The sequence below is a fragment of the Mauremys mutica genome, chromosome 12 (genome assembly GCF_020497125.1).
Source record: "Mauremys mutica isolate MM-2020 ecotype Southern chromosome 12, ASM2049712v1, whole genome shotgun sequence".
Classification (NCBI taxonomy): domain Eukaryota; kingdom Metazoa; phylum Chordata; order Testudines; family Geoemydidae; genus Mauremys; species Mauremys mutica.
In genome coordinates, this window is record NC_059083.1 from 79,630,239 (window position 1) to 79,657,680 (window position 27,442).

At 59.4% G+C, this 27,442-nt stretch overlaps 1 protein-coding gene across 5 annotated transcripts in view; it reads right to left on the minus strand.

Annotated features, from left to right (window-relative positions):
- SDK2 (sidekick cell adhesion molecule 2) overlaps positions 1-26,895 on the minus strand; it is a 171,703-nt gene extending 144,808 nt beyond the window's left edge. For 3 of the 5 annotated variants that reach the window (XM_044983584.1, XM_044983583.1, XM_044983580.1), the window contains exon 1: positions 26,157-26,895. In XM_044983584.1, coding sequence (XP_044839519.1) covers positions 26,157-26,235 — 79 coding nt within the window. In that variant the 5' untranslated portion in view covers positions 26,236-26,895. The remainder of the gene's footprint in view (positions 1-26,156) is intronic. The other 2 variants (XM_044983582.1, XM_044983585.1) reach the window with 2 other exon arrangements.
- Between the last annotated feature and the right edge of the window lie 547 nt (positions 26,896-27,442).

Consider the following 27,442-nt stretch of genomic DNA (forward strand, 5'->3'; position numbering starts at 1 on the left):
CATGGGACAATGTGAGTAGCACAGTCCCGACGCGACAGTCCCCGCCCAGCTAGCGCAGGGTTCTCAGCCAGGGTGCACGTCTCCCCGGGCGCACTCAGAGGTGGTCCGGGGGGGCATCAGCTCCTCCAGAGATTTGCCTAGTTTTACAACAGGCTACAGGAAAAGGACCAGGGAAGTCAGTGCAAACGACAATTTCACACAGTGACTGGTTTACACTGCTCTGCCTACTATACACCGAAATGTCAGTACGGTGTTTATATTCCAGTGGATTTATTCTATAATTCTACGGTAAAAAGAAAGTCAGCGATACGTCAGTAACAGTGGCTGATGCACTTCTGTGGTTGTGTGTCCGATTTCGTAAGCAAGGCGTTCTGAAGTGAGGTGAAACTTGGGGGTCCGCAGGACTAATCAGCCTCCTGGCAGGGGGACGGGAGTCTGGAAAGGTTCAGAGCCGCTGAGCCCCTGCTCACACCAGGCTGGCTCCAGCCTGCCGGGTCCGTGCTCCGGTTCACTGGGACACGTGGCACTGGCTAGGGCGACGCCGCCGGCTCTGCAGCAGGGCCATGGCAGCCCGTTCCCATGTGGGACTCACTCAGGCCACAACAAGCTGTGCCCTGCCAGGAGCCCTTAGCCGGGGGGCACACGCTGCTCCTGCCTGGTCGGGTGCAGGGATCTCTGGGTGCCCTTTCCATGTGATCATCCAATCTGGCCATGGTACAGCGCTGATGGATCCCCGGGGGAGAGGGAGCTGTCGGAGAGACTCCAGAAGCCTCCAGTTCAGGGGCATGGACAACGGGCGAGAGCGGCACAACCCAGAGCTGACGGCGCCTTGGGAACCGGTGACCCAGACGGGCTCCCTGACGGAGGGGCACAGGGGCCCGGCCCTTGAGAGAGGCCAACACACAACAGCTTGGCCCACCCAGGGCACCTCTTGCAACGCTGGGGGAGGGGAGCGCTCGAGGCGACTCTGTAACCCCAGCCCCCGATGCCCCCCTCCCAAATTACGAGCCAGCGAGTCACCCCACAGCCCTGGAGCTGGGAGGAGCCAAGGGGCCGGAAGGAGAGACTGAGGCCTCCCCCTCTGTGGATGTGCAAGGAGCAATGGGGGGTGGAGACCCGGCTGGAGCTGAACGGGCAGGCAGGGGAATGTCACACGGCGATTCCAGCCCAGTCCGTCACTGCCTCTCCCTGTGCACGAGGAGCAGCGCCCTGGCTGCAGTCAAACCACTCACGTTTATTTCTCTGGCCTGTGTTAAAAATAAATGCCCTAGGAGGATGGGGGAGGGGAGAGGGAGGGCAGCTCCCAGCTGTCCATCTGATGCTCGTTCGAGGTGATGGGGGATCCTCCCGGCAGTGCCCAGCCCCGGGGCTCTAACAGCCTCAGCAGAAGAAAGGGCACGTCGCCTGCGATAAGCTTTGCTGGGAACACGCTCCGTGCAGATGAGCCCTTGCAGATGGCTGGCGCCCCATTACGCGCACACAAATGTAAGCGGTGTGTCCAGCCCCAGACACATGGAGCCGCCTGGGGTTCTGGGCTGGTCTCCTGCCTCCAGGGGTCACACCACAGGGACACTATTAGGAGGAGACACTGTGGCGCTGGGATGGGAGTCAGGAGACCTGTGCTACTTCCCGGTCTCTGCCACTGGCCTGCTGGGTGACCTCTGGCAAGTCACTTATCCACAGGATGGGATAACGGGCATGAGGGGATGGAGGAGGGAGGAGTCTTGCTTCCCCCGAGCCAGCCCTATGAAGTACTTTGAGGTAGACAGATGGAAAGCGCCAGTGTTATTAAATGGCGACACTGCATCCCTCCAGAGCTACGCACGGCTCACGGGCCCAGCATTGGAGCTGAGACGAACGGATGCTCGCTGTCCCCCCTGTGAGATTGCACATGGAAGCAGCAGAGTTCTGCAGCCGCGTTCTGCAGCCGCGTTCTGCAGCCAAGAACCATTTCTGTTCTGCCACCAAATCACAACAAACCGGCATCGCGGCACAGAAAATACGCCAACCCCGGCTCGTCATGTGGGGCCAAGCACCCCGCTTTATAGCCCAAAGGAATTGCAAATGCTTTGCAGGCTCCCCACCCATTCACAGGGCCCAGGGTCCCACTCACACATGCTCCTGCATGGGGGGGAAACCCAGCAAAAAACGATGTTGGAAGCTTTTGAACGCTTTGCAGCCTACAAGGCAACCCAGGTCTCTGCCACCCCACCAGGGAATGGCTCTGAATTAATAGGCGTAGGGAGGGGACAGGGGGTCTTTAACAATGACTTCCTTGCTCCAAAAGGCTAGTCAGTCATTGCAGTTCTAGTTGTTTTAAACAACACAACCACAATTATATCGTCTGGCTAAAAATCCTTTCCACACTGAGTTGCTCAGTTTCCCTCTCCCGGTTCTTGTCATGCCATCACTGCACTAGTTTGTCAATCAGACTCCAACAGGTTACCCAGGTAATATAAAAAATTGAGCAGAATGATTGCATTAATTTATACCAAATTCTAGATTTTTAAGGCTAGCGGGGCTCGCTGAGAGCCCTTAGTCTGACCTCCTGGCCAAGGAATTTAGCCCAGGGATTTCTGCATCAAGCCCATATCCTGTGGGTGAGCCAGAGCACGTCTCATAGACAGAGACACCTACTCTAGATAGAAAGACGCCAAGTGATGGACAATCCACCACTCCCTTTGGTGATTCCTTCCAGAGGTTAATTCCCCTCACTTAAAATACTCTGTCTGCGTTCTAAGCTGAAATTATTTAGAATCAGTGTCTAGCCCCAGGATTTCATTCTTCCTTGACAGCGGTCGGCCCTGCCTGCTACATGATCAACAAGCAACATTTAAAAAGGGCTCCAGGCTGATTTCTCCCCTTTACACTACACCATCTAGGCACACACCTGGATACACAATACATACACACGCAGGCAGGGTGTTAATATTACCCATCAGCCACTGGGAGGGGGGACATCTCCCAACAGCAGAGTTTTGAATTAAACATGCTGCCTAATGAGTTGATTTTATTAGTTTGCGAATGCACTGAGAACTCATTATCAAAATAAACATCAATTCATTTCACCAACCCCCCCCCCACATCTCAACAGCATTGCAGCTGTAAATTAACTGTGTGACTCAATCCCTCCTGCTGCAGCCCTCCCCTCCCCCCAGCGTCTCTGCTCTTCTGCAATTTACAGAATCAATAGGCGCTACAGGTCCCCTCTTGAAGTTTACTCCTCACCATGCAGCGTTGCTAAAGTAACGGAGCCCTGAGCAGCAAACCCCAGGCCCTTTGCAAGCTGGAGGAGAAGGCAGAGCCTGCCTCCCCTGCACCTTTCCTTGTGGGGCTTGTCCTGGGCTCCCAGCCCAAGCAGGAAGAGTGCTGTAGTGGATGTGGTCTAGGTTACAGGGGCTGGCTAAGTACCTTATGTGTGTATGGTGCAAGAGAGAATCTGAGTGGGATCAGCAGCCGCCCGGCCCTCCCGTGCAAGCTACTAAATTCGGCGGAGACCCAGGGTCAAGTTTGCCAACTGCCCCCGAAGTCCCGGGCAGTCTGGATGTGGGGTTCGGAGCTGGGCCCATCTCTGTGGGGCGAAGTGCTCCCCTGAATCTAGGATCAGCCGTTTGCAAGAGAAATGCTTCTTCGGAATAACTTTAGCAAGCCCTTCCCAGAGGAGCATCGTCCCACTCTGGGCCAGGGCCTGGAGAAATTGCCCTGCCCATCAGCTGGAGAGCAGTCACGTCCCTTAGTTCACTCCACCGGAAGGTGCTCAGGGGCCATGCTGATGAGGGCGGATTAAGGATCTACACCGAACAGAAGAAACTCTCCCAGAAACACCAGAGGCTGCTCCCTCACTCCCCCAGAGTAACCCAGCTTGCAATCCCCACAACGCGCCCGGCCCCGGCCGCACACGGCCATCTCCCTACATGGCAATGCACCGCGAAGCAGCCCTCGAGCCCTACTCTAGATAGGGGCAGTGGCTGCTGCGGGGTGGCCCGGGCTGGAAAGAGGCTGTCCAGACACTGGAGAAATTCCTGGGTAGATGGGTGGGGCTGTCTGTTTGCAGAGGAAAAGCTGATTGTAGCAAGCTGGCTAAGGGAGGAAACGCAGGGGCCTATGGCCAGCTGGAGCATCCTGATCTCATGGCAATGCATCGGCCAACCCCCCCCACCCTTCCCTGCCCCTCCCACATCTGACTAGGGGGTTGAGAAGTTAAGCATGAAGCCGGCGGGACAGCGGGTGCATTGTGATTCTCTGCACACTAGTCTCTCTTTGGAAAGGATGGGCTAATCCCACTTCATCCCCCTTCATGACTGTCAGCTGTTTTCAGGCATTCAGGATGCGGGTTTCTGAAATCGGAGCTATTGTGTCCACCCCCGACCTCTGCTCTCCCCCCCAACCGGGTCAGTCAATAGCACCAGCAGGGAACGGGCCTGTCTTAAATCCCCCTGGAATGGCATTCCTGCCCCCCCGCGTTGCTAATTCCGCCCAGGCCCCGGGGTTACGCCTACAGCAATCCGTGCCAGCCCTGGGATGAAGGGAGTTTCCATGAGCGGGAGGTCCTAAGCCCCTCAGCGCCTTGGAACAAGAGCACTGGATGCTGGGACCCATCTACGCCGTGGGCTGGAGGAGTGCTCCACTCTGCTCTGCTCTCTGCCCGGGGGGTGCCCCCGGCCCGGTGCCGGGCTGGGCGAAGCTGGGGCTCCCTGCGCTGTTTGTAACTGGCCACTCGGAACCCGCCTGCCCCGGATCTCGCATCACACGAAGTCCCTCTGCGAGAAGTACCCCAGTCCCTTCCTGTGCCAATGCTCCGGCCTGGCTCCTGCCAGCACTAAGCGGAGTCACACGGGCGCAGCAGGCCCGGTGACGGGTGGGGCCCCTGCACACAGCCGGGCTTATTGCCCCCGGCCAACCCCGGTCAGCACCGCAGTCGTAGGCCGTGCTGCTCTCACCCCGCACAAGAGGGAATCCAGATCGCGCCCCACAGGGATGGGAAGGGGAGGAGGAGGAGGAGGGGGTCTGACTAGCCCTGGACAGATCGCGGGGAACGGCTCCAGGAGACTGAACCAGCCCCTTGGGGCCCTCCGCCCAGCTCCCGGCAGACAGGAATCTAGAGCTGCCATTAGTGGGGCCCCTTGCTGATTAGGGGAGAGGTCAAGGACTAGCGGCCCCTCTCCGCCCCCCAACAGGGGGGGCAGCGTAGGGGATCTGCTCCTCCTGGACCCGCTCTGTGGTTAAACCCAGCCAGTCTGCCCCTCGAGCCGGCAGCCCGGCCCCCTCCCCAGCGGGGGTAGTGCTGGGGGAATGGAATCGGCTGCGAACAGAGCCGAAGGCTCGGCTGCAGGTTTGAAATCCGACGCACCGTTCTGCTTCAGAAGCCCCAGCCTTGGTGAAGAAGGGAAAGCCGGGCCTGAAAAGGGACCGGGGGGGTGTCAAGGACAGGCATGAACAGAACACTCAGGCATTGCGCAGCGCGGCAAACGCTTCCCAGACACCTAATTCATCCTCCCTGCCAGGTAGCCATTATCCCCAGCGCGGCGCTCAGGGAGCAGGACAGAGGGGTTAAGAGACTAGGACAAGGCCGTGGAGGGAGTGTCAGCGCTGGGATTCGCACCCACATGCCCGTTTGCCAGGCCCTGCTAAGTCTCTCCGCCGGGGAACGAGGACCCTGCAGGGGGGTCTATGTACACAGCAAACACAAACAACGCCCCAGGCCTCAGCTCCACCAAGCCAGAGCACAACTCGCCTTGTTCAGACTTGCGTTTTAGGAGGGGTTACATGAAGGTAGCTGGCAGGATGCAGCCTTTACATGCTAGTCTCAGTGGTTTGAGCATTGGCCTGCTAAACCCAGGGTTGTGAGTTCAATCCTTGAGGGGGCCACTTAGGGATCTGGGGCAAAATCAGTACTTGGTCCTGCTAGTGATGGCAGGGGGCTGGACTCGATGACCTTTCAAGGTCCCTTCCAGTTCTAGGAGATTGGTATATCTCCAATTATTATTTTTTATTTATAAAGCCAGGGCATCTTGGGGGGCACCTGGGAGGGCCACAGAGTAGAGATTCTCAGCCAGCAGCATGATCTGTAGGTCAGCGCCCCTTCGGAAACGCCAGCGCCTGCAGCTTCCACGCCGGAGCCGCCTGGAGAGGAGTGGTAGGACGCCGGGGATCACGAGAAGTTAATGTCCAAGTTGGAGGGGGCTTCTTCAGGGGAACATAACCTAGTGCTCGGAATGGCGGGCAGACAGCTGGGGCCGTGCCGGTGACTGACCCTCGCCCTATTGAGTTCTGTGGCTCAGGAAGCCACATGGAAGGTGGGTGGCCCAAATGGTCACACCGATGACCCAGACCCAGAGATCGAGCCCAGCTTCTCTGTTTGGGGCATCTCTCTTCAAGCTGCCCCTGACAAAATCAGGAGCAGCTTTGGGGTGTTTGCAAATCTAAAGCCGGGGGTGGGGATTTGGGAGCTGGATGGAAGAAAGTAGCGTCTCTCTGCTCTCCATTTCCAGGCACGCTCCACTGCTCCCCTGCAGAAAGGCGACCGCTGGCTGATCCTGTTCAGGAGGCCAGCCCCCTGCGTGGGAGAGAGGAACCAGGAACCCACTGCAATGAAGGAGCCGATTTATTCACCCGTCCCACGCGGGGCTGGGCCCGTCACCAAAACGCAGCCAGAGACAACAGACTCGCAGGTTTGCGGGAGTCTCCTTGGGTTAGCGCCGGCTACATTTCATAGATGCATCATGGGGATGTTGCTTTTCTCATGCCCTTCCCCCCTCCTCCCCGTTCTCCTCCTCCTTCGCCGAGCAGAGTTACTGGTCCCATGGAACGCCCGCTCCTTAGACAGGAAACCTACACACAAACCCCACCAAAAAACCATCAGTTAAGGGCTCTAAAAATAGCGCTCCACTCCAGCAACTGTTCTGAGTCATGAATAAACTAATGCTGCTGGACGCTCTGCCCTCGCCCCTGCTGCTCGGGCCTCTCCTGGCTGGCAGGAGAAGCTGGGACCCAGCTGATTCGCAGCCCCGTTGGCTCACCAGCATCTAGCCTGGTTCTCCTCCTCGTGCTCCGGGCACAGGTGCCACGCACCTGGCACAAGGCCCAGCTCCTATCTGCCAAGGCAGCAGAAGCACATGCCCATTGCCAGCAGCGTGCGCGGCTGCCCCGAGACAGACAGAACTAGCCTAGGACAGCTCTGAAGCGTCTGGGGAGGGGGTTCGTTCCCCTGTCTCACTGGAAGGGGGCACCATGCCCCACAGTAACAGAGCTGGTCCCGTCCCCGCTTAGGGAGGGGCCACAGACCGTCCAGCTATAGGGCACCAGGTGGCATCTGGACGAACTCACTGCAGACACACGCCAGCTTGTGTCCCCAACTGGCAGGCTCCGGCCCCGCTGCACGAGGGCCGTGCGCTGGAAGGGCATTCGGGGTAACGGCCTGCAAAGGAAACACCCAGCTTTGGAGCGCTGGCATCGGACGCGGGGTAGCGTTTGCCCAGGCGGGCTGTGCAGTCCTGACACCAAGCCTGGCCCAGCCAACGGGTGACGTTCACGCTGGATGGAAGGTTCAATCCTGGCAGCTGGGGAAGGCGGCAGCAATTCTGTCCGATAACCTGGAGTAAGAGCAGGGAGATGCTGCTCGCGGCTGGGCGCGATGCTCCATTAGACCTGTTGTCTGCATTGACCCCAACTCCTCCCGTCAGGGATCCCGCGCAGGCAGTCTGGGCTAGTGGTCACAGCTGGGCTGGCATCCACAAGTCAAGGATAGCCCCGAGGCAGCAGTCAAAGAGCCAGGGCGAGTCCGGCTGGGGTGGGAGACCAGGGAGCCGAAAGCGAGCTGAGGTCTGGCGGCGCAGCAGGCCCGCGGTCTGCATGGTCACCCCGACAATTCCTGGGCAGCCAACCAGAAGGCCACAGGGTGCTGCGGCCCTGGGCTCTTTGGCTGGTACTTCCTGCAACACCTCATCGCCACAGTGCTCTTTGGATGGGTCTCAGTGGGGCCTCCTGGGACCATCAGCTACCCCAGGCTCCGCAGACCCCTGGCCTAGTCCCATGCCAGGCAGACTCAGACCCGGAAGTACCGCTTACGTACGGAGCCCCGGTACCACGGTGCAGCGGGTGGCGAGGGAAGAGCCGGTCCCGCATCAGACGGCTTGCTGCAGTAACGCACGCCGCAGACTCCAGCGCATCCCGCCGCATTGCCTGGGCACTGCTGTGCCCAGGTTTCAGACAACGGCCCTCCAGACGCAGCAGTGGGCTGGAAGGGGGCCCAGCGAGCCGCTTTGCCTCCAGATGCTTCATGCATCACAAACATTCCAGGAGCCAACGCAGCATTGCCCTCCGCAGCTGGGAACAGCCCAATTGCTGCAGCCGCTGGCAAAGCCAGTTCTCCATCTGAGCACTCAGGGCGCAGCGGGGAACCGGCCAACTCTTCTGGACCAAAAACCCGGCGCCGCATGTGGAGCTCTGGCCACACGTGAGTCAGGGCAGGCGCTCAAGGTTAGAGGGGGGAGGGCTCTCTCAGGTAGTCACCTCACCGAGCGCCGTAAAAGGCAATTAGTGATCGCAGCTAAAATTAGATCAACGACTTCCTGCCGCTAATGGTCGAAACCGTCAAGGTTTCCTTCCCTTCCCCGGCTCCGAGGAACGTGGCATTTTCACATTAGGGCTGGGAATGATTTATGAGACAGAACTGAACAAGGCGCACACACGCGTGCTCACACACACACACACACAGCGCCCGAGCAGCTCAGACTAAACCCGCTCCTGCAGGCAGCACTGAGCGGAAGAGGACACTTGGTCCAGCTGCTGAAGTCCTGGTTCAGGCGTCCGGACGCCTGGGTCCCATTCCCAACCCTGGCACTGACATGCGGGGTGACTTTGGGCAAGTTGCTGCTCCTCTGTGCCTCAGTTTCCCCCTCTGCATAAATGGGAGCAGGGAGGGTTATGGGGACTAGTGCTTGCAGCTCCACACGGCTCACTGGAGGAAGGCTCCCGTTTAACCCTTTCAGGTCTGACCTGATGTTTTTGTGACCTGGAGAATAAAAGCCATGGAGCAGAGCCGAGCAATGGGGTGCGACTCCCTGGGGCTCCAGAGGGCGGGAATGGCTCCCCCAGCTCCTCCTCCATTGACAGCACTTCCCAGGCAACTGATGAGCTCGTCCTGCTGTGGGGCACTGAGCGCTCTCCCCCACTGGGAGCCTCCACTCTGTCCAACCCCTTCCTCTCTCCAGCTTCGCTGGGGCTTCCTCGCCACCTCGGCCAGCCAGGGCTTGGCGCATCACGCAGGCTCTCGGGCGGTTTGGGGGGATTCGGGGTCGCCGGGTCGACATTCTAGCAAGCCCCAATCCGTTGTGTTTCTATACGCGTCCCCGCCCCTCTCCCCTCGCCGACGCTGCTTGGACAGGGGAGAAAAACAGAGAGAGACAAGAGCTCTGCTCTTCACAACTAGTCTGGTCTGGCTGCTTGTTACTGCGCTTGAAGTCATAATCCCGTTCGTGACATCACTCCTGGCTGCCGTGGGGATGATGCCAAGGTCCCAACGGGGGGGAGAGGGGGAGCATGGGGCGGGAGGGGGGGTTCTATTTAGCCTGGGCAGTTTTTGCTTCAGAGCCAGCAGGCCCCTGCAGAGCTGGGGGAAGAACTGGGAGCCGCAATCCGCTCCGGCGTTCCCAAGTCCAGGGGAATCCAGCCCCTGCGTTTTCAGAGTGCCGTGAAGATTTCACACACGCTGCCCTGGGCACTTGCCAGCTGCCAGCACCAAGAAGGTGTTTGCCAAGGGCTCCTCAGGCTTTGCCCAGCTGTGGGCTGCGTCGGCTGCTTGCCAGGAGGTGGCACCTGGCCGACAAACCAAATAGCGCAGGCTGCAGCGGCCCTTGTTCTGAGCAGCAGCTGGAGGAGACGGCAGTTCCCACCATTCAATTCTCTCTCTCGATCAGAGTGGCCCCCAATGGAGACCCTATAGTCTCCTCTGTATCAAAGACGAGGCAGCGGCAGCCCCCTTGGGGCCCTGCTGGGCCCAGCCAGCCGGTGCTGGTTCTCCTGGCCTCAGCCGTCACACGGGCCAGAGAGAGCAGGGCAATGGCAGGTGGGCTGCGGCTGAGAGGTTTGCTCCCAGCTCCTGGGTACCCTCCGGTGCTAATTCCATGTGCTCGGAGCCAACCGTTCCGACCCAGAGAGAGTACAAGAAAGGCCGGACAGTGCGGGGACAACACACCTGCTGCGGCTGTCACGTCCATAGCCCCCAACCCCCAGTTCTCAGGATCAGGTTACCGAGTTCCCAGCCAGGACTTCGGCAGCAGCATTCCTGTGGGTCCCGGGAGGGGGCTGCCCAACTGGCCGGAGGCAGGTGGCCCACAGCAGGCTGCTGAAAGAGGGGCCGGGAAGGAATGCAAAGCATTCGCCGGCTCCCTGCTCCCAGCGGCATGGCGGGCTGGGGCGGGGCGGCTTTGGGGCTGCAAAGTGATGCCCTGACAGCTCCTTCCACTCGGTACCGAGGCCTTTCCTGCCTGCTGCAGACCTGGGGACTCTGGGGAAGTAGCTCGTGGTGCTCCGGAGATGCCCCCTCCTCAGACTGTCCAGCCACCCCAGAAGCAGCAGCACCCAGCGGCTCCAGAGGGAGCAGTGCCCAAGCCCTCCTTTGCCCGAAGGACAAGAGGGTCGGTAGGGGAGGGCTGACGGGGAACCCCTTGTCCCTCAAAGGGCAGAGAATTTAACGCCAGCGAGGCAGCTCTCCCAGCCTCCCCCTGGACCCAGCCCAGGGCCATGCGGACACAGGAGTCAGCTCCCCTGGCCGGCACGTGACCCGGTCACAAGAGAGCGGTCGAGTCGTCTGTTGCCCGGGCTGCAGTCAGAGCACCTGCCCATTAGCCTTGCGTGCTGGGAGCCAAGCCGCCACCGGAGCTCTGCGGGCGCTCTGCTTAATTGCCCACTCGCAGAAACCTGCTGGTGAGCAAACTGCCTCCCTGCAGGGCGCCCTGGAGCGCGGACCGCCAGCAGCAGGGTGACTCGCTCTCCGTGCGCAGCATCGGCCCATCTCTTATCCTGCCTCCTACAGCACGCTTGGGCCTGCTCCTCGCCGGTGCTGGCTCTGTCTGAGACGGGCTCTAGTGTCTGGATGCAGGGTTCTGGTTCGGTCCCAGCGCCAGGCTGAACAGAAGGGTTCCTGCCCTATGCCCAGCAGACAGGCAGGCACTGCCTGGATTCCCTGGCCGGCACGCCCCTTCACCGGGGCGAACAGGCATGAAGGAATGCCAGATACGTCCGCCTGGACAGACCAGAGCCTGGCCAGCAGCACTGTCCCTGGGCCATGCAATGCGAACAGCTGATGAGCCCGAGAACCCTGCAGCCCAAAGCAGCGCCCCCTAGAGGCAGAGCCGCAGATCCTGCATTCCAGCAGCACAAGGGTTTGAGCTGTCCAGGTCTGTCGCATCTTACGTGCATTTAACGTGCACGATTTCAGCTTTACGTGGTCGGCAAAAACAAAATAAAAAAAGAGAAACATAATTTTAATACTGTACCTGTAGTGCGGGCGATTCCGCCCGCCATTCCACTCAATGTAATTTTGACTATACGCGGTTTTCGCTTTACGCGCTAACCGCGGAACGGAGCCCCCGCGTAAGATGAGCCTCGCCTGTATGGCTTTGGTGAGTATTCTGCTCTGAAGTCTGGCCCCCACTCCCAGGGAGAGTCATTCTCCCCTAGGCCTGAGCCTAAGGAGCCTACAGAGACAGAGGCAGCCCTGGGAGGAATCCCCAGAGGATGCTTGGCAGAACAGTCCACATACGTCTGAGTCCCAAGTCAGCCTGGCCTCCTCCCTCCGCTCCCCAGGCAAGGGGCATCTCTCCCACGAGAGGGTTCCCTGCCTGCCTCCGGGAGCTGCTGGAGGCTTGAGAGATCCCATGGCGCTTTCCAAAACCAGCAGGCGGTAACCCTCCTTTTGCACCCCCTTCCCGAAGCAGCAGCTCCCAGCGCCCCAGGGCCGAGCTGCATTTGCCCACGCGGCTGGTGTCCAGCCCGGCAAAGTGGCAAGTGCCCTGCGAGAGCCGGAGCACGAGAAGCGCTAGGCACTCGGGAGACAAGCTCTAATCCCACGCTCCCAACCGCGTCCTGTCGTGTTTCCAGTGGGCCCAAGAGCGGCTCCCGCTTCCTCCCTCTCACTCGTCCGCCACCTCCGCCCACCCGCCTGTCACGTTCCCTCGGCTTCCTCACTCTTCTGCGGAACCGCGGGGAAAAGGGGCGAAGTGCACCCAGCCGGGGGGGAGGGAGCTTGTGGCAGCGCAGCAGCTCCCTTTCGTGGCTGATTTCTCTTCATTAGTGCAATCACATCAACACTGACAGCGGCAGATTTATTATGGTCCCAGCCCTGACTGTTTTCCACCCAGCAACGCGCAACTTGATAATGAGCTTAGAGGGCAGCTCTGCTAATGAGGGGTCTTCCTGCAGCCTCTGAGTGGGGAGCTGGTATCTCGCTGGCCACGAGTTTAGGAACAGCAGTGGGCTGCTCTCCGAGGGTGCGTGCATGGCGCGGCGGGAGAACAAAGGTGTCGATTGTTTCACGAGCCCATTTGGGACTGATCGGCTGAACGGGGATTTCACTTCTGCATCGTTCGGGGTCGGGGTCTGGCGTACGCGGCAGAACCCGCCACACATGAGGCCTGCCCTCTGGATTGCAAGATCGATTCAAACGGAACGCCCCTGAGCTGCCGAGAAACTTTAAAGGCAGTGGCACGGTGTGTGGGGGAGACAAGGCCCTGCACCCCTGGCTCCCTGCGATTCACCATGGCTCTCAGCCAGCCAGTAAAACAGAGGTTTATTTACACGACAGGAACACAGTCCAAAACAGGTCTTGCCGGTACAGACAACAGGACCTCCTTTAGTCAGGTCCATCTGGGGCCCCCAGGGAGGCCACAGCCCCATTGGGAAGCCCAAGCCCTGTCGGGGCTCCCCTCCATTTCCCAGCCAGCTCCAAACTGAAACTCCCCCCAGCCTCTCACTCAGCCACCCCTCGCCCCCCAGCCGGCTTTTGTGTCCTTTGTCCAGTGTCCCAGGCAGAGGTGTCACCTGGCCTTCAACCCCCCTCCTGGGTTCTCATGTTACATGCTCAGGTGTCCTCCCTTCCCCAACACAGACGGTCCCAACTCCCCTGCAACCTTCCCAGGTCAATACTCCCCACTCAGTATTCGAAGAGCACATCAAGAACGTTCCCACTTCGTCACAGGCAGCCCAAGTGCCACTGTTTCCGTAGGACCTACGGGAAGCCCTGTTCTGCTCCCACAGGGTCGACCAGACAGCAAGCACAAGCCCCCCCATCTTATGCCAATAAGGAAACAAAGAGGAGAGCAGCATTGACCTGGATGCCATGGAGTGAGGGGTAGGGGGAAATTTCAGGGGATGCGTCCTAGAAGAGGCAGGGCTGGTAAGGGAGAGGGGATCAGCGGTATTACTACAGAACCAGCGACATGGACCCTGGACAGACCTCGCCAGCTGTGCGCGTCATGCACCTGCAGCTTCCTATCCCCAGCACAGCTGCCAGCAGCACTCCTGGGTATTCCCCACCCAGCGTTTCACTAAATAAATCCAGGAGAAGAAATCCACGCGGGTGCCTTGCTTCCAAGAGGCTCTTACTCCAGTCGAGTGTCCCTTCGGCCCCCGATCTATAGGCAAACTCCAAACCAGTGGGGCTGCATGAGTAGCTTTTGATTTAAAAATATGAGGAAGCCGAGAGCTTTCACCAACTCCGGGTGGGCGACCCCAGGACTCCCAGCTACCATGCTCGATTCCTAAGTGCATCTTCCTCCTACACGCCGGGACGCAGCTGCCCCTCAGCTCCTTTGTTTTGAAACATTCCTGGGCATGCAGCAGGAAGAAACACAATCACCCTCCTTGGTGGGCTCAGGGCCGTGCTGGCCCCCCGGAAACAGGCTGAGGAGGAGGCGCGAACATTTAGGGGCAGATTTCCGCGCTCTCAGAGCAATGGCTCAGAATGGGCTACACGAGGCCCTGCATCTCCCAAGGCTGACTGCAGCCCTGGGGCAGCTCACCTGGCCACGTTCTGAGGGCCACTCGCACAGACGCTCGCTGCAGTCAGAGTGAGAACGACAGAGGCTCACTCTGGCAACCTGCAAAGAGCCCAAGGGTCCAGGCGTTGAGCAGAGCCAGCCCTCAGCACCATCCTTCTCAGTGCCAAGCAGCCTCTACAAATCCCACCGTGCAATGCAGCCTGGCCTCTGGGCTTGAGGGGGGGGGGGGGGGTTCCCGCTGCATGCTGGGACTCGCGGTCTCTGGGGGCAGCACCTCCGCGCCGGGAGAGCCTTGCAGGGCGAGCTCAGCCAGCAGCTGCTTTAAGCAGTGGGCGCGGTAGGAACTAGCCCTCCAGCCTGGCGTGAGGTGCACGAGCCAGACTCCGTCAGCGCATTGCCCGGGGCGCTGGGTGATGGAGGAAAGATGGGAGGTATTTTCCCAGGAGTCACCCTCCAGCCCTGCTGCGGCTGGGCCCAGCTCAGCTTCCACGCAGTCACCAGAGGCTGCCTGAGCAGCGGCTGCAGATGGGCTGTGATGCCTCACATAACACGCACCTCCGGCATGCTTGGATCCGCCAGACCGTACGTACCAGAGTGCCTGCAGGCTGCCTCGGCAGCAGGGCGTCACCCATCGGGAAGGCACCATGCCAGCTGCAGTGTTTCACACTCACGCCTGCCCCTCCACAAAGACAGAGGGGAGCCGGCAAACTACAGGCCTGAGAAACGGCCCAGGGTGTCCGAGCACCAGCAGGGGCGGGAGGGAAGCCGGCTATCCCAGCTGGATACTTTCAGGGCCTTAGAAGGGGGCAGAGTCTTCAAAAAGGCACTGCCAAGGGGGTTTGATTTTGAATTACCCAGGTTCTTATGTGGAGCCCATCCCCATGGCATCAGGTCATCTCTCACAGGAAGGATGGACGAGCCGGTTTCCGATCCCAGATCAATTCCATGCACCCACTCCAACCTGGACACAGTTCATAGCACGCACTGAGGTCAGAGCTCAGACAGCCCAACCCCCGCGACTGCTCCAGCCACAGAACAGGGGTGCAAAACAGCCCCTTAGCGACACTGCCTTTCCTGCTTGCACTTGGCCCACAGACGCCTGGCCTACCTCAGGCACCAGCTGCGTCTCCTCCTCAGGACAGTAACCTGGCCCTACCATCAGGCCGGCTGCATGGCAGCCAAGGCTCTTGCCAGGAACAAGCCGGACAGCAACCTGCGCAAACGCAGATCCAAGAGCTGAAAGCAGCCGCACGCTGCCCTCGGCCACCATTAATTAAGCCCATTTGCTTTCATACGTCGCCAAGTCCAGAGAGCTTTTCCCCTGGAGCTCAAAGCAGCCCCGGTGCAGATGAGCGGCTGGGTTTTATTGTGTGTGTTGAAAAGCCTCTCGCCTGTCCTGCTAACCCTCACGGCTGCAGCAACGCCCTGAGCGTCAGGCAAGCTGATCCCGTCTCCCATTCAAAGCCAGAGCTTCTGCACTTCACGTTTCCTTGCCAGCCGGCCTCCACCGCTTCCCTCAGCCCCCACACCAGCCACACAGCGTCAACTGAGAGCCGAACTGTGCACACCCCACCAGCGGCCCAGCTCCAGGCCACCGGAGAACACCCTACAGAGCCGTACAAAGTCAGGAGCTTAGTCCCAGGGCTTTGGAGGGCCGAACAGCTTACGAAGAAAGGTGGTTCCTAAACACAGAGGTTGTGATCAGATCACTTCATCGTGGGCTTGTCTCTAGCGGTCTGAGCCCGAACTCCTGGGTTCCCCTGCAGCCTCCAACGCCAGCTCTCCCATGCTTCAGGGAAGTTCTGGTGACCAAACAAGTGTGACCAGACAAAAAGTGTGACCAGGGTAGGGTGACCAGACAACAAGTGTGAAAAATCGGGACAGAGTGTGGGGGGTAATAGGAGCCTATATAAGGAAAAGACCCAAAAATCAGGACTGTCCCTATAAAATCGGGACATCTGGTCACCCTAGGTGATAGCCACAGAACAGCCCGGGGGGGGGGCATTTCCATCCCTCTTGCTCCCTGGCTTTTTAGATTGATAACAACATTAGACTGTTTGCACCGATGTCTCCTTGTTCACAGAGCAGAGTGTGCCGCGGTTCATAGCCCACAGCCATCGCCCATCTCGGAGGCAGCCGGCCTTGGCTGGAAGCAGCATGTGTTACAACAGCAACACTGCAGGAACGGGGACCCAGGGATCGTGCATCCGCTGTACTTGCCTTGCTGGGATTCAGCCAGGGCTCCAGGGTTCACGCCGCTGGCTCCAGACAATGTTCTGCTGAAGAAAGCAGCCATGGCCAGGCCTGGATTTCCGTCTCATCTGAAAGGCAGCACCTCTGACGGCACAGTGCCAACCCGCTCGCTCGGCCTGGGGCACGCTGGGTTTTCCTGGAAGTCCCCCCCGGCCCCAGTCCGAGTCCTGACCCTGCGTAGTTTATGAGCTCTGAGAAGAGGAGGGCTACAGGCCGTGCATTTACATGCCAACCCCCCCCCCAACCTTATTAAATGAGTCGCGAGGTCACGTCAATGCTAATCGGGCCGCCGTGGCTGCCTGCTGCTCAGCGGGGACTGACAGGAGCCGCGTGCTGGAGAGGTGCATTAGAGTCTCTCTATAATCACTGCCTCATTTCTCAGATATTTACACAGCGCCAACCACCGCAGGCTCTAGGCACTCCAGAGTCCTATTCAAGGCCGCCAGGCCGGCCGCTCGGGCTAGTGCCAACACCCCGAGCACAGGAGTGGGAGCCAGGACTCCTGGGTTCTAGGCCAGGGGCCCGTGAGCAGCTCGCTTCTCCTCGGTTTGCCATCGCTGGAGAAGGTTTGCAAGGGCTGCGAGGAGGAGGGCTGCTAAGCATCGTGCCCAGCAGCTGTCTTATCGCCCCCGCCCTAGGGAAGCGCCACCCAGTGCCACATTCACCCCACAAGCTGCCACTCACTCGAGCGGATGCCACTGGCCTCGCCCACGCTCCATCCCCCCACAGTAATTACGGGCATTTTTCTGGGGGTGTGAGCAGCCAGCATCCAGGTCTCACCTCCAGCTCCCTCCTCTGACGCCCGCTGAATGGCACAGCTGATCCCCATCGGTAAGGCAGGGGAGCTGCTAGCCCCTGCTCCATCGAGGCATTGCACACACACACCCCCAGCTGCGGTGCTGAGAGAGGAGCCAGTGTCCCTAAGCCTAGGACATCGGTTACTGGACTGCCTGGCCACTGGGACGCCCAGTGCTGCCAAGGATGCCCTCGCTCAGGGCTCTCTGTGCCCTGCCTGGAGAACGAGCCCGATGGCCCCTCTCTCACGCCAAACCCTGCTCGCGATCATACGGCGGCCGCCAGGGACGGTCCCCACCCCGGGCTGGTGCTGAGGGGGATGATGTCAGTCAGGACTGGGGCACGCTGGCAGAGGGGAGGGAGGCGTTAATTTACAATTCCCCTGACTCAAGCCTCCACCATCAGCCCCTTCCACCCACAGGGACCATGTCACACATTCGCACGCGCTACATACAGGCGACGGGGATTCGCTCACTCGGGAATCGCAGCTATGAAGGGCACCTCCCCGGGACCCGAATCGTGATAAGCAATAGTAAGTATGGTGCCCCTTTGCTTTGCAGGCATGGGCTCACTATGTCTCATGCCCCAGGGGGCAGAGAACGTCCTCCATTTTTACAGGTGGGGAAACTGAGTCACAGAGGTGGGGCAGTGACTCACCCCAGGAAACTCTACATCCAGCCAGCCCTGCTCAGCACCTCCTGGCACCATGCCCAAGGTGCTCCCTTCACCAACATGGTGCCCACTAGGCCTCCATGCTCCTGCAGCTACTTATCCAGGGTCAGATCCCAAAGCGCTTGCATTCCTGCTGCCTTCAGTGGGAACTCTTCCCTGTCAGTTTATGGCCTATGCACTTGCCCCTCCTGTGACCCCAGGCTGCTACGTGCAGCGGTGGAACGTCAGAGGAGGATTACGCTTCTCTCCTTACAGCCGGGGGAACTGAGACCAAAAGACCCGGAGAGAGACGCCAGCCCGGAGTGGCTCTACAATGATACAGACAATGGCCCCGCGTTCCCAGCCACCCAAACAACCCCCCGGCTCTGCTCGAACCGAGCTCCCCCCCAGAGTCACTAATGGGCTGCGTTGCAGCCAATAATATTCCCTCCCCTTACGATTATCGTATCATCAAAATTTCATGGCCATTGCAGGCCACTAATGGCTTTCTAAGCAGCATCAAATTTTAATCGTCCTGTCTCCTCCTTCACCCCCTTCTTCCCCGAAAGCCACTTTTCCTCCCCGTGCCGCTTCGCACAAGGCCAGCAGCTCATGCGCCCACCCACCTTAAATCCGATACAGCGCTGCAAGGAGGGGGCCGCGATCCGGCTGGGCAGCAGGGCCACTGGCGCAGAGCGGCCCCTGGCTGCCGTGGAGACTGGATCGGTGAACGACGCAACCGGCTGAGCCCCTCCTGGGCACGCTGGGCCTGCCAGCTTGGTACCGTACAACTCTCCCCATGGCACTGAGGGGCCCAGACGGGCATCCCCCGGCAAAGACCCACAGGGCTCTGTGGGGGGCGGGGTGGGGACAGAGAGAAGCATCAGGGGCACAAGAGGGCTCAGCCTACGGGAAATTGTACTAAGCAGCAGCAAAAAAATCGATCCGAGGCGGGAGGGTGAGATCTCAGTCTAGAGGGGAGCGAAGCTGAGGAAGGCTGCAAGCAGCAACCCCATTCCTGCCCTGGGGGACCGAGGAGCCCGGCACTGATCGGGGGTAGGGGGCAGTGCCAGAGTCACGGGGGGCACCCAGTCTTAGGGCAAAACCGGGCACTTGCCAGCAGTTCTGCACCAGTGAGGGCAGATAATCGGCCTTACGCCAGCTGGCCAAGGGCCCAGTCGACCAGCAGGAAACGCAGCTTCTAGGCCAGGATGGGATGGGGCAGCATCCCCCAGAGATCCACGAGCGGCTAAACAGTCTCCATTTCACGAGCAAACTGGCTGCATCGCAAACCCACCGCTCAGCCCGGGACCATCAGCTGCCTCTGCTCAGGCGAGCCCAGGCAGGCAGCTCGGCAGGTCGGGACCGAGGCACATACAGGGCCAGCTAGCCCAGCCCCAACTCACGGCACGCCCGGCCCCAGCTCCACATTCACAGCGCAGTTTGAGCGCAGCCCCTTCCCTGCAGCAGGGGGAACCTCTCCCCTTCGGTGGGGTATGGACCTGCCGGCCGTCGCTGATCGTACACAGAGGAACCTGCCTGCTGGGGGGTCCCTTCACCCAGACGGCAGGGCTGGCAGTGGACACTTTGCGGTGCCTGCCCGGTAACTGGGCTGGGTGGGAGAACGTGGGGCAGGGAGGCGTTTGACAGGGACCATCCTGCCTGCGACCTTGGCCTCGCTGCGGGCACAGCTGGTTCTCCCCAAATCACCCAACTAATTCCGATTACTAACTTCCTGAGCCCCATCTGCCTCTGGGTGGCAGGGGAAGGGGCATCACTCCCCCCTCCAGTTCAACCCCGGTAAAACAAGCCCACCTGGAGGGCAAGACATCGCAGTAGCCCGGAACCCCGCGTGGAGCCCGGAACCCCGCGTGGAGCCCGGAGGCTGGGTGGGGGCAGGGGAGCGGGTAGGTCAGCAAACATGGGTGTGCAGAGCCGTGGGGTGGCCCAAAGCCCGTGAATGCCAGAAGGTGCCGCAGCATCCCGCCTAATAAGCCCCTTTAGCCGGGGAGCTAGTCTGGTCTGCCCCCCCCCCCCCACCAATCCTGTCTGGAGCCCTAAGTCTCCCAATCCCTTGCAGGCCTGACCGCAGCAGTTTAAATCCCACTAGAGTATCTTTGCCCTTGGGAGGGGTACTGCTGCTCCCTCCCCCAGAACCGGGTGGGAGACAAGTCCCCATGCAGGGTTTGTCCTTAGATCAGCAAGAGGGGGTCTGGCAGGGCTCCCAGGAAAAGGCTGAAATTTGCGAACAAAGTCCCCCCTCTCTTTGCCCCCCCCCCAAATATTTTTAGTGACATTTTGAAACATTTGACATCTTGCCACGGGCTGCATCATGTCAATCAGCCACAGGTTCTATTGCCCTGCCCGGCTGTTTTCGACAAGGTCACAAGGCCTAGCACGGGCGGTTCCTTTTGAGTCCTGGACAAAAGAAACTCTCGAGCCAGGAAGGGCTTGAGAAACCAAGGATCTGACGTCCACAAGGTGAAAGCATCCCCTAGACGGGGAGACTAGGGGGCTCCATTTGTTGCAGAGCATCAGCGTGCCTGGAGCTGTACAAACACAAGACAGAGGCCTCGCCCCAGGGACCTCGTCATCACAGCGTCAATCCTGCGATGGAGCCTGGCACACAACAGGGCTCCGATCATGGGGTCAGGACCTAAGTCAAACTCGGAGCAGCCACAGGAGGCAGAGAAGATGCATCCTACGCCCTTGCTCAGGGCAGCTGGGCAAAGCCAGGCGGGGGAGGGAGATGGGGTGCGGAGGCATTCGGTCCAGCACCCCACGTCTTCAGATCTGTGACTGATTAGCCCGTGCCGAGCGCTGCATTCTGCTGGTAATTAGCGAGAGGCCCTAATCAATAAGTTATTTTTTGCCGTGAGTAATTAATAATTACATGGCACAGCCAGGCTGTAATTAAACTCTCATTCCGTCTTCCCCAGGTGTCAGGGTGTCTTTTGTTTTAGTGACGGCGGGTAAGAAACTCTTCACGCCTCTTTACTGGGAGCTGGGACGGCAGAATCAGCTGCCGGTGCCGGGAAGCACCTCTGGGGCAGGAGCGATCCCTCTTTCAGCATTTGAGCGGTTTCACTTTTTCATTCTTTTCCTCCTTTGCTCTCGCTCTATCGATCCCTCTTTCTTCAGCTGGCTGAATCGACAGAGCGCACACAAAAGCATGCGGCTCTCCTCGGCTCAACAGGAAGGTGCGGCGGCCACCCCCCTCCACGCTTCCCACACGTGGGTCTGGGGGAGCTTTTGGGAGCACTAGGGGGCTGAAAGGCCATGATACAGGTGGCAACTGACCCCGCCAGCCCCAGAGCACAGGGTGCAGGCACACAAACAGCAACTCGCTACGCTGCTCAGTTATTTTCTTCCCTCGTCGAACGTTTTGAATAGAATTTGGTGCCCAGACACAGCCCCGAAGAACGAAGCCCTTGAGTTCCTGTGAGAACGGGTACGGGCTCCCCCACGCACCACTCAGGATCCAGAGGGAGGCGCTTCCTCGCAGGGAGAGGAGCTCTGGCTCCCTGGCTCAGGTGTTCTGCAGCTTCTCTGCCCATCAGGGGCCCGCGGCTGGCAGCTTCTCCCCGAGACAACCCAGCTTGCTACGCAGGTGGATGCGAAGCCCAGAAGGGCTACAGCGGGCATACGAGAGGAGCCGGCCCGGCATGCCTGACGGACACGGCACTTAGCCACCAGAAACGAGCCGGAGCCAGAATCCCTTCTGCTGTGTGTTGGGCAGGGGAGGGGAGAGGGCCGCTGCTCAGAGCGGAGCGCCCTGCATGGTTCTGGGCACGAGTCGGTGGGGAAGAGCAGTTTCCAGTTTGGATGCGGCCGGCATCGCACGGGGATTGGCCCAGCCGCGAGCTGAAGAGACAGACTCTGACCTTGGCAGGTTTCTCTCACTCCAAATTCTCGTGACGGCTTGCAGGGTTTTAGTGGCTTCATGCTCCAACCCAACCTCCCCTGGATCCTACACTGCCTCTCTTAGCTTGCAGCATGCCCACGTTGGCTCCAGCAGGACTCCTCCCAGCAGCCCCCCCTGGAAATCTGTACACACCTTGGAGCTGCAGTCGCAGTCTCTGGGGCCCAAAGCCACCTTGGGGGCCTGCTCCGGCAGGTTTCCCTCTCCCCTTCTTCTAGCTACACTCCCAGTGCATTGCCCTGGGCTTCCTTACCAGCCTCTGGGGCTAGTACAGTGGCTTTCACCCCGGCAGGACTCCACTGCTCTACGGATGCCGTGAGGTTACCCTGTGCTCACAGCGCGAAGGAGATGGGAAGTAACAAGTCTCTGCATCGGGGTCCCGCTACGCCCAGATCCTGGTGCAAGCCCCAAGTAACCCAGCTCCAACCACCTGCTAGTAAAAATCCAAGCAGGTGGCAAAGGGCCAGTGCCACAAGAGAGCCCTGCCAGAAAGGCCAGCGCCGCAGGCTCAGTGAGCATTCCCCCATGTGGCCAGGCTCCCCTCTGGCCCAGCTCCATGGCCCGGCCGCTGCCCTGGGGACGCGGAGGAGTTTTGGACCAAGGACTATCTAAGCCTCACAGCCAAATTCTCTCCCATCCCTCCCCCAATTGTTCTGTTCACTGAGGCTCACACGTATTTACAACAACTCGTCCCCTGGAATTAAATATGAAAAGTTCAATTCATTAAACAATAAGTTTGGGGGGGAAACGGGAAAATAAGCAAACCCCCATCACCACTTCTGACCCAGACCCGTTTAAACAAGGCAAAACTATGCACCTAAACCAAGCGTCGCGCTCTGTACAAGAACCCCAGAGCCCTTAAAACAAACAGGAGGCAAGTTCATAACGCCAGGAAATAGTTCCAAAGGCAAAGAACAAACAGAGCGGTGGGGAACCTGGAAGACCGAGATTCAAAGACAAGGAGAAGAGAAACTCAGAGAGAGAGTGAATCAATCAAAGAGACCTTCACAGCTTCCGACACAGGCACTGCCTGTATAATATACTGCCAGTTTATATGTTATGTTCTGAACTTAATTACTGAGAAATTATAGCGCCGGTGCTAAGGAGAGGCAGTGGATGGGGAGTTTGAAGCCAGGGGCAGAGAGGGCTTTGGCTCCATTTGCTGCTGAAAACGATGGCTATAAATTTAGAGGGAGAGTATATTATAGCCCTGGAATACTGCCTGTCTCAGGGAGGGGTTCAGAGGCCTCCTTACCCACCCGCAACCCCTTCTACAGGCCGGATCCAGTGCAAGCGACCTCCCCTTGTCAGAGATTTCCCCAACCTGTCTGATCACAGGGTCTCTCTGCACACCCAGCCCCCATAACCTGGGGGACGGGAGGATGCTGAGTGCGGCTACAGAGCTGTTTAGAGTCAAGCAGTAATACAAGATCTCAGGCAAATCTGCTACATGGATCAACATACTTTAACACACATGTGCATCCCATGTACCTTCCATGGATGTACAACTGTGTACATCAGACACCCTCCTCTTTTCTATCCCTCCCTCCTGCCTATCGAGCTCAAGTGCCACAATCTCACAGTTGGCGGCACAAGGGCCTTCTCCTGTGCAGCTCCCACTGCCTGGACCACCCGTCCCATAGCATGCTCTGCCTCTAGATTCTCCCCCTCATTTGAAGCCTGGGCTGAAATCATACGATAGCCCCTTGCACCTGCAGAGAGAGAGAGACTCCCTAACAGTCACTGGGATGCAGGCAGCCCAGAAGATGCCACGCAAATCCAGCATGCCTAGGCGATGAGCCCCGGAGTTAGCAACTTAACCCCTGGATTCCTTGCAACCGAACGTGGCTGTCGGGCAAGGAGATTCTGTACTTCCTCAAAGTCCTAATTAATGAAAGGACAAAAGGGCTGTTCTCCCCTCTGCCAGCGAAAGCTCCCTTTCCCTTCAGCCCGGCCTTCCCCGCGTCCAGGGGCTGGCATTGCTCCGCGCTCGTGAACTCACACTGTCCCTTGGAGAACCAGGCAACTATTTATACAGCCCATTCAGATAACAGAGGCAGCTGGAAATAGGCTCCACAACACATAAGCATCCTGGAGGCGATTAGCTTATCAGAGGGGCAGTATTAGCTCACTGAGCACTGCCTCGAATCCCCTTTAAACTGCAGCTCTAAATTACTTACATTACTGCAGCTCAACGGGTACAGCGGGGGGGGGGGGGAGTGGGGGGGCGGACGGACGGACAGTGCAGGAACCCACATCGCAGGCTAGCCTTTTACAAATACAAGCGTGCAGCTTCTCAGCAACCGGTGGCAAACTCAAGCCCCCAGACTCCGAACGGAGCCTCTCGAAGCAAGGGGTGGAAATGCATTCCAGGGCTGTCACCCCGGCTAATCCCAGTGTGCACAGATGGTTAATCTTAGCAGAAGCCTCATAGCACGGACACAGGAATTCAAGAGCACGAAATAGGATGCAACAAAGGCAGTTGCCAACCACCTACCCAGCAAGCTTATGTAGCATTTTACTGCACAACCCACCTTCCCCATTATAGGTATTTATAGCTCTGCCTTCCCTCACCTGATGCCTGCCTTCCTGCCCCTACAAGATTCAGCCTGCCTGCCTCTGCTAGGGCTACCGTGTCAGCTCTGCCTGGGCTGATGCTTCCCTCTGAACAAGACTCTGCTATCAGGAGCTGCCAGTTCTCACCAGACCCTGGAAGAAAAGAATAAAGTTGGGTTGGCGGGCATCCCCCCTCCTCCTTTCACCCCCTACCTAAGGAACCGTAATAAGCTTCCAGGGTTCGGTTGGCCCCATTCTCCTGAATGTAAATCTCTCCTGGCTGTATTGTTATCTTGAGAGAGTAAGGTGCTTGGGAGAGATACACACAGTGTAAAGCTGCTCCTAGTCATTTCAAGCAGCTGTTTGGATTGCTAACCAAATATCCAATCCCTTTCTGAAAGAGCTTCTGAAACTTTCCAAGGAGGGAGCTCTGGGGAGGGACAGAGGCAACAACCTTCCTTAGTGCTTGGCAAGGGACTTCTTCAGTTCCACGTCGGACAATCAAATATTCAAAGATGCCTTTTTCGCGTGGCTTTTTCTCCAAGCGTGTAGCCCCCTGGAATGCACAACTTTCTGATTCCAGCCACCCGCATTGGCTCTTTTTGACATCAGATCAGGAGCCTGCTTTTCAGGTCATGGCTGGTGTAAACATGGCTTCGCAAATCAACACTTTTCTACAGATCCATATCCACATCCCCATACAGTTCACTGATTTCACACAGTTCGCCACTTGGTGCGACTGGAACCAGATCGAACGGAATGCAGCCTGGGGAAACGGCCGGGGCGCAGCTACTCTGCACGGCATGTAAGCGATCACCTCAGCGAGCCAGCCACGCGAGACAAGCTCTGGAAAAGTGTGCGTGGGGCACACATGCTCCTCAAAGCCATGACATGGACAAGCTTTGCCTTGCTCCTGCTGCTACCGCTATTAACAACACGCCCACCTGTAACCAGCTAGCAACCTTATCTTCAGGCAACAGATTGGAGGACCTAGGGAGATGGAGTCACAGTTTACAGTACAAAGCCAGTTTGTTTAAACCATTAAAGGCCAGCATACATCAGAAATCACACACACACCCCCATTAACATACAACTCTCCAGCAGGCAAAGTTAACTCCAAAATAACACCAAGATTTTGGAGGACTAAGGAGAGAGAAATCAGGTTTCACACCTTGCCCTACTCTGCTCCATTGCTTCCTCTCAGCTGTCTGCAGGAGCCCCAGGCACTCTCGATTCCACCCTACACAGTCCTATTTGACCAGGCCCAAGGGAGCAAACCCCGAGCCGGGACACCACCTCCTGTCTGGAAAGGGCTCCTCGGCTCAACGTTACACATGTTGCACCGGGTTTTCATTTTTTGAGGGTTAGTCACCACCTGGCTGGCCAGCTCTGAGCCAGGCAGAAAGATCGGCCTCCCCCCCGCCACCCCCACCCGGGCCTTTATATTCACGTTGGGTTTCCGTGTCTTTTTTTAAACATTTCTCTCTTTTCCAAATCGTTGTGGCCCCAGTCCCAGGACTCCGCAGCCCCGAGGTCTCCTTTCCCATCCCTCGGAGCTCCCGATTTATACCCCCGTCTCCTGCAGACACAACTTTCCATAACGGGGTGTTGCTCCTCCTCTCCATCAGCAAGGCGAGGTCCCCTCCTCCTCCCAGAACCAACGCAGAACATTGTTTAAAACAAGCACCAGGACCAGAAACTCAAACGCCCGGGAACAGGGGCACGGGGAGGGGACAGCCCCAGAGATTCAATCAGCACATAAAAGAGACACCTCCACCGAGCGGGGGGGCTGCGCGTCTCTTGAGCTTTCGGTAGCATCAAAGTCAATCCCACAATTAAAAATAATGAACCGTGCAAAGCAGGGCTCGGGTTTCCTGCGCGCTCCCAGGCTGCTCCAGCCCAGTGGGGGCTGGGCTGGAAAGGGTCCCTCTCCCCCCCCCCCCACCCCCACCCCCCCGGTCGTGCCCCCTCCGCTTTACCTTGAGCCCCGGCGCCGGGGGTCCCCTGCAGAGCGAGGAGGATGCAGAGCAGGGGCTGCCAGCGGCCGCCCCCTGCCATGGTCCGCGGGGTGGGGGCTGGAAGGGAACTTTCCCCGACTTTTATAATCCTTTGCCCGGTCCGCGCCGCCGGCTCCGGCTGCTCCTCCCGCCGGTGCAGAGGCTCGCTGGCTCCGGGGGCGCCCCGAAAAACAGCCGCCGACCCCCGGGGCGAGGGGAGACCTTATGGGAAACGGCCCATCCGCGCTGCCCTCGGCCCGCAGCCGGCGCCGCCCCACCACCGGGCGAGAAAAGGCTCCGCTCCCAGTTCCAGAGGCCGGAGCGGGGGGCGGGCTGGACACGTAGCCCCGACTTCACTTGTCCGCACGAGGTCCCGCCTCGGACCGGGGCTCGGCCCCGCGGGGACCCCCCCCCCCGATTGCTCCAAAGGTCCCCCCGCGCCCGGCCGCCGCTTCGCAGGGCGCCCCAAGCTGGCAAAGCCCCGGGGCGCGGGGCGGCCCCACCGCCGCTGACACGCGGGGGTCGCGGCAGTTTTATCCACGCGCGGCGAAATCCGCGCTCCGCGTCCAGCCAGAAAAGTTTTTTTGGGAGGGGGGGGGGCTAGGATCCGACTGGGGGGGGCGCGCCCCCTTCCCCCTCCTTAGCCCGCCAGCGGAGCGATCCCCGTGGCCGGCGCCTTCGGGGCTTTGCCTCCTGCCACCCGCGCTCCGGAAGGTGCCCGAGGCCAGGTGGGGAGGCGGGCGCGCCCCGGCTCTGCCTGCCGCCGCCTGGGGTGCGCTGCTGCCCGGCTCCCGCCCCGCCCTTCCCCTCGGCCGGTTCTCGGCGGGCAGCCGCCGCTCCGCTCGCTGGCAGCGGACTGAGCCGAAGCTCTGGCAGCCGCGGAGCTGCGGGGGCAGCCTCAGCCGGGGGAGGCGGAGCGGCGCACAGCGCTACCCGGTGGCCAAGCGTGGAGAGGGCGCGGGGCTGCGCTTGGAACGAGGCTGGGGCCGCCGGCGCCGGGACCGGGCCTGGGCTCGGGCTCCTCCTTCAGCCCCAGCCGGTCTGCAGGCAGCGCCCAGGGCCCTGCCCCGCCAGCTCCTGCAAAGCGCAGGGATGGACCTTGTCCCCCCCAGGGCCCAGGGCTCGTAAAACTGACATTGAAAAACACGAACCCGGGACCTATCCTGGCAACCAAGCCCGAGGCCAAGTCTGTGCGCAGATCTATGCCAGTGACACTGTCCTAGGACCTAGCCACATCGGCCGCCATCAGGGGCTCCTTCACCTGCACA